Source organism: Corvus brachyrhynchos, unplaced genomic scaffold, assembly GCF_000691975.1.
Source record: "Corvus brachyrhynchos isolate BGI_N302 unplaced genomic scaffold, ASM69197v1 scaffold21, whole genome shotgun sequence".
NCBI classification, from domain to species: Eukaryota; Metazoa; Chordata; class Aves; order Passeriformes; family Corvidae; genus Corvus; species Corvus brachyrhynchos.
This window is the reverse complement of record NW_008236924.1, coordinates 976343-987955: the sequence shown is the minus strand read 5'-3', so window position 1 is coordinate 987955 and position 11613 is coordinate 976343. Positions and strand designations below refer to the sequence as shown.

Here is an 11613-nt window from a genome sequence, read left to right as displayed (position 1 = left end):
AGTCGGTGCGAGGGGCCCGTCCTGCCGTGCAGATGTGTGCGATTGGAGCAGCGCGAGGGTTATTTTCCTTTGACTGAAGGCAACCCAGCCCCGGCGGATTAAGCTCTTTGTGTGCACGCGAGTGTGCCTTGATGGAAGCTGCTCCCGCAAAACCAGCTGCGGGGGTTGCGGGGAGCATCCCTTAGGTCAGGGGGCTCTCCTGGAGGAGGGGAAGACCTCCTGTTTTCGTGGCTCTGAGACGATGCTGGGACGGTAACTCCCCTGGCAGGCAGCGCAGTGCTTCGGGATGGCCGTCTATGCCCTCACGGGTTTCTCGCTCGTCAGCCTGCTCAGCTTTGGCTATTTATCTTGGGACTGGATGAAGCCCAGTTTGGTGGCCGATGTGGCCACAGACCCCATGGAGAAATCACTGCCTCCCACCTTCACCAGGCCACCCCACATCATCTTCATTCTGACTGATGACCAGGGCTACCACGACATTGGCTATCACGGCTCAGATATCCAGACACCGACGCTGGACAGGCTGGCAGCGGACGGTGTGAAGCTGGAGAACTACTACATCCAGCCCATCTGCACCCCATCCCGGAGCCAGCTGATAACTGGCAGGTAAGCCAGCACCTGCTCACAGCCTACTCATGTCCCCCTTTGGTCCCTTCTGTAGGTCTGAGGGGCTTAACCCCAGCTTGCTGCTAGACCAATGCCATGGTGTATTGGCAGGGGATGGAGATCCTCCAGCAGCTCTGGATTTCTCTAAAAAGCTTCCTGGGTGAACAGTTGATTTCCACACAGGATAAATAGTGGCACGTGGCAAGAGCAAAAATGTGGATGCTGCTGGGTAGTGGATGTCACTTTGGGAGAGGGTGGTCTCCAGTCAGGAGGTGTTGTGGTGCTGGGCAAGGAGCTGTGTCCCCAGGTAGTCCCTGACACACTGTCCCTCAGGGATTTGCTGTGAGGCCCTTGGCCCGTGCTTTCCCTGTGTGCGTGTTCAGTGCTGCACTGGCCAGCACAGGCTGGATGTTGCTCCATCGCCCTCTCCCACGGCAGCACAGTCAGATGTCCCCTTATCCTGGGCCGTTCTGCCTTCTAGGATAGGTGGGGCTTTCTCTGGAGCAGTGTGGTGTGTTCAGCACTCACTGCAGGAGGCAGATCCCACCAGCCCATCTCCTGCTGAGGAGTGGGCCCTAGGGAGGTGCCTATGGGTGTGGTCACCTACTGCCTGGGGTGGTGAAGCCCACCAGGGTCCAGGCAAAGGCCTCCCTTCTCTCCTGATGGCTCTTGAGGGGTCCCAGACATGTTTGTGGTGTGCAAGGCAGGGGAGGACAGGGATGGTGGGGACATTCAGGTAGGGCATTGTGAACCCACTTGCTTGTGCTGCCCAGCCCTGACAGAGGCCAGGTTGGCAGCAGTGGGGACAGCTGCTGGTGGCATTTTTGTGAGAAGTCTGCTGAGCCACTCTCTGTGTACTTTGCATCTGCTTTTGGTACTTACAGATGGATGAGGAGATCCTTGTCCCTGGCTGGAGCTTGCTTCATTGGGTTGGGTTGGGTTGGGTGACATGGAGATCTGCATGTGTTTTGGGTCTCTAACACATAAAGTGCCATCACGTCCTCACCCAGTGCTGCTCCTCATCACCACTGCTTCCCTCTTTCTTCCTGGCAGGTACCAGATCCACACAGGACTGCAGCACTCCATCATCCGTCCTCGGCAGCCCAACTGCCTGCCCCTCGACCAGGTCACCCTGCCACAGAAGCTGCAGGAAGCCGGCTATTCCACACACATGGTGGGCAAGTGGCACCTTGGCTTCTACAAGAGGGAGTGCCTGCCAACTCGCCGGGGCTTCGACACCTTCCTGGGCTCCCTGACAGGCAATGTGGATTACTACACCTATGACAACTGCGACGGGCCTGGCGTCTGCGGCTATGACCTGCACGAAGGGGAGGACGTGGCTTGGGACCAGAGCGGGAAGTATTCCACCTTCCTCTACGCTCAGCGTGTCAACAAGATCCTGGCATCCCACAGCCCCAAGGAGCCCATCTTCATCTACGTGGCCTTCCAAGCGGTCCACACGCCCCTGCAGTCCCCCAAGGAGTACATCTACCGCTACCGCTCCATGGGTAACGTCGCCCGCCGCAAGTACGCAGCCATGGTGACCTGCATGGATGAGGCGGTGAAGAACATCACCTGGGCCCTCAAGAAGTATGGTTATTATGACAACAGTGTGATCGTGTTCTCCACAGACAACGGCGGGCAAACCTTCTCTGGTGGAAGCAACTGGCCACTACGGGGCCGCAAAGGGACGTACTGGGAAGGGGGAGTGCGTGGCATTGGTTTTGTCCACAGTCCCCTGATCAAGCGCAAGCGTCGGACAAGCTGGGCACTGGTTCACATCACAGACTGGTACCCAACTCTGGTCAGCCTGGCCAGGGGCAACCTGAGCAATGTCCAAGGCTTGGATGGCTACAACGTCTGGCCTGCTATCAGTGAGGGCAAGGAGTCGCCACGCACCGAAATCCTGCACAACATCGACCCACTGTACAACCATGCCAAATACGGCTCCTTGGAGGATGGCTTCGGCATCTGGAACACGGCCGTGCAAGCTTCCATCCGGGTTGGGGAGTGGAAGCTCCTCACTGGTGACCCGTCCAAGGCTTGGATGGCTACAACGTCTGGCCTGCTATCAGTGAGGGCAAGGAGTCGCCACGCACCGAAATCCTGCACAACATCGACCCACTGTACAACCATGCCAAGTACGGCTCCTTGGAGGATGGCTTCGGCATCTGGAACACGGCCGTGCAAGCTTCCATCCGGGTTGGGGAGTGGAAGCTCCTCACTGGTGACCCAGGGTACAGTGATTGGATCCCCCCGCAGACCCTGACCAACTTCCCAGGGAGCTGGTGGAACCTGGAGCGTCTCACTAATGGCCTGAGGAAGTCCGTGTGGCTCTTCAACATCACCGCTGACCCCTACGAGCGCTATGACCTCTCCGAGCAGCGCCCAGACGTGGTCAGGAGCCTCCTGATGAGGTTGGTGCACTACAACCGGACGGCCATCCCGGTGCGGTACCCTGCGGAGAACCCCCGGGCTCACCCAGACTTCAACGGTGGCGCCTGGGGACCTTGGGCCAGTGAGGATGATGGGGAGGAGTGGGAAGGCGGCCGGGAGCCCCTGAAAAGCAGGAACAAGAAGAAGAAGAAGTGCAAGATCTGCAAGCTGCGCTCCTTCTTCCGCAAGCTGAACACCAGGCTCATGTCCAACCGCATCTGACAGGACACTCCCCCAGCATCCAGCCATCCTGGCCAGGGTAGAGCTCTGGACTGCAGTGCCGTGGCGTGGGAGCGAGGGAGAAGGACAAGCGGGGAGGTGGCCAATGCTCTCTTGCTCTCCCTTGCTCCGGGGTTCACTCCGAAACACTTCTCCCCAGCTGGAGTGGTGGCCACAGGGAGTTGCTCCCAGTGGGTGAGGAAGGGCGATGTGGTCTCTGCTGCAGTGCTCAGTGCTGGTGAATGACTGTGCTGAGCTGGGCTGGCCCTGCACAGCCGCTTCCAAAGAGAGAGACCCTTTCCTCCAGGATTCTGCAACCAATCATAAACTTTAAGTGTTGGCCATCGCAAGGACAGGAGGAAGCATGGGGGGCTCTGCCTTCACGTTAACCCTCACCATTTCCCTCTATTTACTCCTGGCTCTCAGCCTGCTGCCAAGTGGCTGCAACCTTTGCTCTTGCTCTGGGAACTCGAGGGCCTCCCCCAAACTCAAGACCACATTGCTTCTTTGTGGAGGGATGGATTCCTGACCATGGATGTCAGACCTGAGATCAGTGTGGCTGGATTAAGTCATGCTGCTACAGGGACCTCATGTGGAGCTACAGCTTCCCCTCTCCACTGGCTTGTGGGGCCAGGAGCAGCCCTGGTGAGGAGCTGTGGCCCATGGAGGCACGGTTGGATGCTCTCAGAGGACAGGTGGTTCTCTTTGGCCCCACATTTGGGAGGCAGGTTTGCCCCAGGCTCTGGTGGACTCCACACGGGTCAGCCACCCAGCAGACCCTTTCGCCCAAAATTTGCTTGGACAGCCCCCTCATGTGCATGGCTCTAGGCACCCCTGATCCTCCCTATGAATCCTACATACCCAACCAGCCAACCACCCCTGGCTGCCCCTCCACCCTGCTGGAGCTGTCCCTGTCCCCACATCCCACTGCTGACCCCGGGGCAGAGGGACGATCTCAAGAAGGTCTCTGCAGAAGCTGATGTGCCGTTCTGTAGCTGCAGGACTTTGAAGCCACAGTGGAGGATGGGGATGATGGGGACGTCTCCCACCTGCCAGCACTGCGCCGCATCCCCTCGCCGCAGATGGGCACTGCTCTTCCAGCAGCGCACGCGTGGGGAGGAAAACACCTCCCCATCATCCGCTGCTGTGGGGAGCCCATCCGATGGCCGGGGGCCAGGGAAGCCAGCAAAGCTCCGGGCCCCCGCGCCTTCAGCAGGGTGCGAGCGTGCGTACGTGTGCTCACAGGAGAGCTGGCGAGGATGAAAGGGGGTAAATAGCTTTAAAATCGTTTTGGATGCATGGTGCATTTCCATTTACACAATGTGTTTTACATTTCTCCCCACAGGTTTCTCTTGGTGCAGCGTGTGTAGGCGAAGGCCCTGCTGTGAATTTTGAAAATAGTTATTTTTGTCTCTGGAAAATGAGGCCCGTTAGGACTTGTCAGCTCTTGGATGAGCAGTGTGGGCTTTCTTTTTTTTTTTTTTCTTTTCCCCCCTCTTTCTCCCTTGCAAAATAACATTCATTTAAAATCTGTCATTGAAAGATGTGACAATTGGCAGCGTGCACGCTGAATACCTTTCAGTGTGCTTTCAAGCCCTGTGTGTGAGAGAGGGATGAGGATGGGAAGAAAATGCAATGACATGTTTGTATTTTTTTTTTTCTTACTCTTAGCTGGATTATTTGGGGGAATTGGGATTTTCTATAGAAACAAAGGAAAAAAAACAGCTGACAGCAAGGCAGAAGAGAGGAGGCCTCTTCTTGTAGAGCTGGAAGGAGTTTGAAAAGCTGGAGCGTGGCGGTGTGTGCGCCAGTCCCTGCTGCTCCGCGCACGCCCATCACTGTGCCATCCCATCCCATCCCATCGGCTCCCTGCATCCCTGCAGGCACATCCCAAGGCTGTTTCAGAGGGGGACTCAGCTCCTCCATCAGCCCCATCTCCATCCCTGCTCCCTTAGCACGTTGCTCCAAGAGGAGTGGTCCCCATGGCATCACCCGAGCGGAGATGAGCCCCAAGAGGATGCTCCACATCCTCAAACTACCTCAGTCAGCCAGCCTGGTCCCTGGGGATGTGCACCACCAGCGGGGCTGTGGCACCAGCAGCCATTTGGCAAAGCCAACCAGTTGCTGAAAATAAAGTAACATTTTGCTGAAGAAGAGGAGGCTGCTGCAGGCAGAGCCAAAGCCAGGGGAGGGCAGGGGGTAATGCTGCAGGGGCTTGGGAACAAATATTGGCTAAGGGACAGTTGGTGCTGAAGGGAATGGGAGAGCAGGACTGGACGTGGGGTGGTGACAAGGCTCGGGAAACGGCTTTCATTTCCATATTTATATAAATGCATCCAAGTTTAGTCCTTCTTTTATTTTTTTTTCCTTCAAAAACGGAAATTTCCATGAAAACATGCTTGATTTTTCTCCCATTCCCTTTTGCTAATATCCCCATGGAAAGGTTCGTCTGGTTTCACTTCCTTTCCAGGTTTGGATCTGCTGGGCTGATGCTGGGTTCGCAGTCAGCCTGGCCACAGTGGTGGATCTGTTGTCATCTGTGTTTTAATTAAAAAAAGTTGGATTCTGAACCTTTGCAAGAAGAAACATCTGAAGGAAAATCTTAGTCCCTGAAAACAAAGAGGAGAAGTCAGCAGGAGCATCTCTGGGTGCTTGGAGAGAGCAAAGCCTCCAGCCCGAGGACACCAGTTGTCCTTCACCACTGATTCCAGCTGTGCTGTGTCTGACTATTGGGCTGGGAAAGGAGATGCAGCTGCTGCCACGTGTTCTCCTAATCACAGCAGTGTTCATTAATGGCCTGTGCTGGGAAAAATTCAGCTATGTGCCAAAATCCCTTGTTTTCAGAGAGCTGAAGTCTCCTGGGATTGTGTGCGTGCTCTGGCTGCCAAGGGGTTAATGCAGCTGGAGAGATGCTAAGGCGGTGGAGTTCCCTGCACCCGGGAGATGTGTTTTCACAGACAGGCTGAGGCTCCCCTCCTTCCCAACCTCCCTTCAAAGCGCCTGGCAAGCTCCAGGCAGCTCCAAACCCCACCAGAAGCTGGGTGTAGGATGGGAGCCTGGGAGGGATGGGGCAGGGGGGTGCATCGGGGCCATCAGGGGTGGAAGGGTGGTGGGGTGGTGGCTGCTGCCTGTCTGTCGGCATGGACTGGCTGTCTCCACCCTGGCTGTTTCCACCCTGCTGGCTGGAGAGAGCGGGGAGGGGATGGGCTGGGAATGAATGGAGTTGGGTGGGGGGGGCCAGGCGGGACGGGGGGTACGCCAGAGACTCTCCAGCCCCACAGGCAGCTCCCACCCGAGAGAGGGAAGAAGCCCAGTACCAGGACAGGAGATCCCAGCAAACTGCCACAGTGGGAGAGTGCCAGAGCACCCCGAGCACCTCATGCTGAGCAGAAGGTGTTCTGCATCAGGGGTACTTGTGTCCTTTCTCATGCCAGGGATCTGAGGCCGTGTGGTTCTGCAGGTTCCCCCCACCCAGATCCAGTGCACAATGGCTCCAGGGAGCCGCATGGCACTTGCTGGGTGTCCCCAAGTATCATGGACATGTCCACAGGAGAGTCTTCGCCTACGAACCCCACTGTCAGGGAGAGGGTGGCACTGAGGACACCCTGTCTCAGCCAAAAGCAGCTTCCTGTGGTTGCAGGAGCAAGTGCTGGGCCCGTAGGGACAGGGCACGTTTGCAAACACAGCCTTAAATGTAAATCAGCTCTCCTCACCACGGTATTTATAATCTTCTCTAAAAATAACCCCAAATTCAGCTTCCCAGAGGACAGCAACTGAGCATCCCCCAGACCCCAGCTTGCATGTGAAACTGTCCCAGTAATTTTGGGATCTCTGCAATATGTAATTGGCAGGCCGACTCGTTTGGTGTGCGAGGCACTGCTGCAAGCCCCATCCCCTGGGAGCAGGGGCACCTGCTGCAGCCCCCCCAGGACACGTGGATCCTTCCTGAGCTGCCCATCCCGTGTGTTTGGGGTTCGGCATCAGACCTCGGGTGCCCACCCGGGGGCAGCCCCTGCTGGGATGCAGAAGCTAAAGCTCTGCAGGCAGAGCTGGAGCAGGGTGTGGAGAGCAGGATGCATTTTTGGAGAGGCAGCCCAGTGATGGAGAGGAGCACTGGGGATGAAGGTCTCCATCAGGTGGCCAGACCCGAGTACGGCAGCAGGAGAGCAGCATGGCTCCCAAAGCCCTGCAGGAGCAAATCTGGGGATGGCTGGGAACAGACACATCCTAAGAGTATCCTGAGGCCTCTGGGAGAGGACTGGGACTACTTCCCTCTGCAGGGGAGCCCCCAGCCCAGAGATTGAAGGTTCCACCCAGAGCTCCTGCTCCCCTTGGATTGTCCCCAGGCACCCAGGAGTGGGACCAGGCAGCAGTTCCTGCTTGGGAAAACATTATCAGCAAAGCAGAGCATGTTCAGCACGCAGAAGTCTGACACCACCTTACCCTCAGAAGGAAAAATGTCAAGAAAAAGGGGGAAAAAACTGAATAGAGAGAAGAGCAGAGAGGGAGAAACTTTTCCTGGAGAGCTGTGTCTCTGCCAGGCAGGAGAACCCTGGGGAGGGAGGCAGGGTCCTCGTGGGGGGCTTTGCCATCAACCCCTGCCTGGGTGGGGGGTTTGGGGTGTCAGGGATGCAGCGGGGATAAGGAAGGGACAGATCCCTCCTCCTGGCTCGGGGAGCACGCAGAGTCACGCGTGTGGGGTTGAGCACGTGTGGCAGTGTGGGGGTGGGCACGGGGAGGGGGGCAGGTCACATTGCGGAGCTCACGGGGACACGAACATTAGCGCAGGTGGGAGGGAGGTGGGAGTGAGGCAGGGGCACAGAGCCGCCCATGGGGTCTCGGGAGCGGGGGGCTCTTCCTCTTGCCTCTAGGGTTCCAAGGGGCTGCTGGGGGCTGGCAGCAAAAAGCTGGAGGAGGAGAGCACTCCCACAAACATTCGGGTGTACCGGCCCCCATGGCAGCCCCCTGCATCCTGGAACAGCCCTGGGGTGGGGAATGAACCCCCTTTTTTGTGGGAGCAACATGGGGAGGAGTTGTGCAGGGGCAAGGAGGCATTTTGGGGACCATCGTGTCCCTGGGGCACAGATGGCACATGTGCATTGCCTGCACCCCAAGTGAGGGTGCCTGGTGTGCTCTGCCCATGCCAGGGCATGGCCAGGGTGGGTCTGGAGGTCATCAACCCCTGGGGACTGTGGCCCCATCCATGTGCCCGTCCAGGGCTGGGAATTGGTCCCTGCTCTGCCACCAGGGTCCCCTGGATGGGACCAGGCAGGAGCTGGAGGCTGGATGCAGGGATGCAAGGTGGGGATGCAGGTGGGTAATAGTGCAATTAATGGAAAAGCCATTAGACCTTTCTCCTCCTCCCCCTCCTCTTCCTCACTCCGCCACTTGCTGTCCTCCTCCACTTCCACCTCCTTTCTTCTCTCCCTCTCTGCTCCTCCTCTCTCCCCTCTCAAAGATTTCTCCCTATTTTTGTCTGGTTAGAACCTTTTCTTTTCCTTTTAACCCTTCCATGGCAGCCTGAAGGGGAACTCAATCCATCTCAGCTGCCAAAGGCAATGCCCTCCCAGCCAGCATAGGGAGTCCCTTCCCCTGTTGTGATGAGGGTCCTGCTGCTGCAAAATCATCCAGAAACGGGACAAAAGCTTAGTAGAAAGCTCTTTTGGGGGAAGCCAGCAGGTGGAAAGTGCAAGGGGTGGTGTAGACAGAGGGGGTGGTGCTGGATCCCCAGTGAGTGCTGGTGGGGACTCAGAGGGAAACCCCTTCCCTGAGGTTTTGGACCTCACAGTTCCACTTTTATTGCGCTTTTTGTGCTTTCTTATGTTCAGCACAGCAGAGAGGCGACTCAGCAACAAAAAACCCAAGGACTGGGGAGCCAGACCTTCCTCCTATTCCCACTCTGAAACTTCCCCCTTTCTGCCCCAGCTTGGGCACCACAGGGACACAGCACCCCAGGACACAGCCTTTGTGGTCCCCTCTAGGCGTGCTGCAGGCCAGGCTGCTCGCCCCTCTCTGGGGGGACCCTCTGGAGCTGCTCCACAGGAACCCCAGAGCCCTCAGGGGGACTCAGGGGACAAAGGGGGGAGTGGGGAGCAGCCAGCTCTCCACTGCAGTGCGATTGGGGCCAGCCCCCCCGAGGACCCTGGCTGAAGGCGGGACGGTGTGGGGACCTGGGGACCTGCCATGGTTTCTCGAGCTTCTCCTGACACACTTCTGCTCCATCTGCTCACTCCCGCCGCAGCGTGTCCCCCATCCCACAGCCCTCAGGGCCCCCAGGAATGCTGCTGTAGGTACCAGCAGGGCCTGTATTTTTTTTGGGGGGGGGGGGGCATAAGCAGCTGCTGGGGTGACAGCATCCTCCTGCAACATGGAAACCATGGTTTCCATGGAAACCTTTTTTGCCCCAATTATTTTACCACTGCCACAGCCTTTAATTTGCCTTTAGTAGTTGTATTTTAGAGATCCCCCCTCCGCAGCAGGTGGGTGACCCCCGGGCAGCCCCCGGGCTGGGTCCCCAGCAGGGCCCTGGTCCCCACGGAGGGCGGCGGGTTTGGGAAGCAGTTGCCCCGGCAACAGAAACAGGGCGTTTCTGGCAGCGGTGGTCACCATGGGGACGGGGATGCTGACGAAGGCTTGTGAAGCTGAGAAGACAAATTGCCCTCATCATTATCTCTGGGCTTGTCAATCAAACATATTCCCTTATTTACCTCAGCGAGGAGAGAGCCCCGGGAGCACACGGAGAGGGAGGGAGTGAGAGGAGAGCTGCTTGCCCCAAACTCCGCACCGGGAGGGAGCATTTCCAGCCCCTCGGGATGGCCACCATCACCTGCAATCGCTTCACCGAGGAGTACCAGCTCTTTGAGGAACTGGGCAAGTAAGTTGGAGACGGGGCTGAGATGCTCAGAGCGGGGCTGTGCCCTGGCTGGGAGAGAGACTCGGCAGTGCTAGGAACTGCTGGAGATGGGGGAAAGGAGATGGGCATGGAGAGAATGCAGTGGGAATCAGAGAGGGCACACGGGTGAGGGTGGGGGCTGCCAGCCCCAGACCTGCTTCTCTGTCCACACCTGAGTTCAGGGGCTGCTGATGGGTGTTTGGCTGGGGACTTGGGACACCCCAGTGGTCTGGAGTTTCTTGGGAAGGGCTCGGCTGCCCCTCTTATGGAAAAGCTACTCCCAAAAAAGAAGGCTGCTGGCTCCCTTGGGAAGTTCTCCAGCCAGGAGGAGGAACAGGACAGCTGAGGAGGAAAGCCAAAGCAGTGGGCACCCCTCACATTTCTTTAGGGAATTTATCTGTGTGGATTCACCGTGGCTTGACTAGACCTGCAGGAGACCCAGTCTGCCTGGCAGCCCCCAGAGAATCCTGGTGGGTTTTGGAAAGATCCAGGATATTCCCCAGCCCTGTCCCAGTGCAAGTGAGCCATAGCCCTGGCTGACCCAGCTTTCCTGCAGGGGAGGGCTCAGCTGCTCTGGTCCAGGTGTCATCGTGTGTGCCTGGATCAGTGCGTGTCCGTGTGTGTGTGTGTGTGTGTGTGTGTTTGTGTGTGCAAACAGAGCTGCCTGTGCACAGTGAGGGGATCCTGGGGCGCGCTGAGCATTCCCGGGTGGAGCAGGGGATGCCAGGTTCCCCGTGTGGAGGGATGCTCCGCGTCCCGCCCAGCGTGTGGCTGTAAAACGGGTGCAGGAGTGAGCAGGCGTGTGCCTCTGTTTTGGTTTCTGTGCCTTTTTTTGGAGCTGGTGTGTAAATCTGGGGCGCGTGGCCGCCATCCCTTCAGAGCAGCTGGCAGCACGGTGGTGGGCTCAGGGTGCCTGAGCTCCAGAGGGGAAGCTTTGTCCATCCATAGGCACAGGGAGGCTCCAACCCCGCAGCCCTGCATCGCCCGGGCGCAGAGCAGCCTGTGCCTAAGCGTGTGCCCACATGCACGTGGGCGTGTGAAATGGGGGCGAGGGAGAAGGGAGAGGGCAGAGATGGGGAAATGGAGAGGCTGAGACAGGAGGACTTTGTGCTGGGCTGAATGCTGCTCACATTCGCCAGCCAAACCGTGGCACCAGGGTGCTGCCACAAAGTGCAGCTCTGTGGAGGCAAATGGGCCCCCCCATCCCGGGATACTCACATCCATCCCTGTGGCATCAGGGTGACAGAGAGGGGCTGGTGGACAGCAGGGGATTGGGTTGGGGAGTGGGTCCCTGTGGCGCAGACAGCCCCAGCTGGGACTGCAGGCAGGGGGATGGGCGCCCACCAGGGAGGTGGTGGCAAGGTGGGATGTGGGACCTGTTTTTCCAGACTTTTCTCGGCTTTTCAGGGCTCTAGGGCTTTGTGGTGGTGGCCGGGGGGGGGGAGGGGGGGCAGGGGGGT

General features: G+C 58.1%; 2 protein-coding genes across 6 annotated transcripts in view; both read left to right on the top strand.

Annotated features, from left to right (window-relative positions):
• ARSI (arylsulfatase family member I) overlaps positions 1 to 5831 on the top strand; it is an 8489-nt gene extending 2658 nt beyond the window's left edge. The window contains exons 2-4 of one of the 4 annotated variants that reach the window (XM_017728102.1): positions 309 to 606; positions 1660 to 2447; positions 2648 to 5831. In XM_017728102.1, the coding sequence (XP_017583591.1) occupies positions 309 to 606; positions 1660 to 2447; positions 2648 to 3264 (1703 nt within the window). In that variant the 3' untranslated portion in view covers positions 3265 to 5831. The other 3 variants (XM_008628917.2, XM_017728105.1, XM_017728103.1) reach the window with 3 other exon arrangements.
• A 4051-nt stretch (positions 5832 to 9882) lies between these two features.
• Positions 9883 to 11613, top strand: part of CAMK2A (calcium/calmodulin dependent protein kinase II alpha) — a 35326-nt gene continuing 33595 nt past the window's right edge. The window contains exon 1 of one of the 2 annotated variants that reach the window (XM_008628915.2): positions 9883 to 10135. In XM_008628915.2, coding sequence (XP_008627137.1) covers positions 10074 to 10135 — 62 coding nt within the window. In that variant the 5' untranslated portion in view covers positions 9883 to 10073. The remainder of the gene's footprint in view (positions 10136 to 11613) is intronic. The other variant, XM_008628916.2, reaches the window with a different exon arrangement.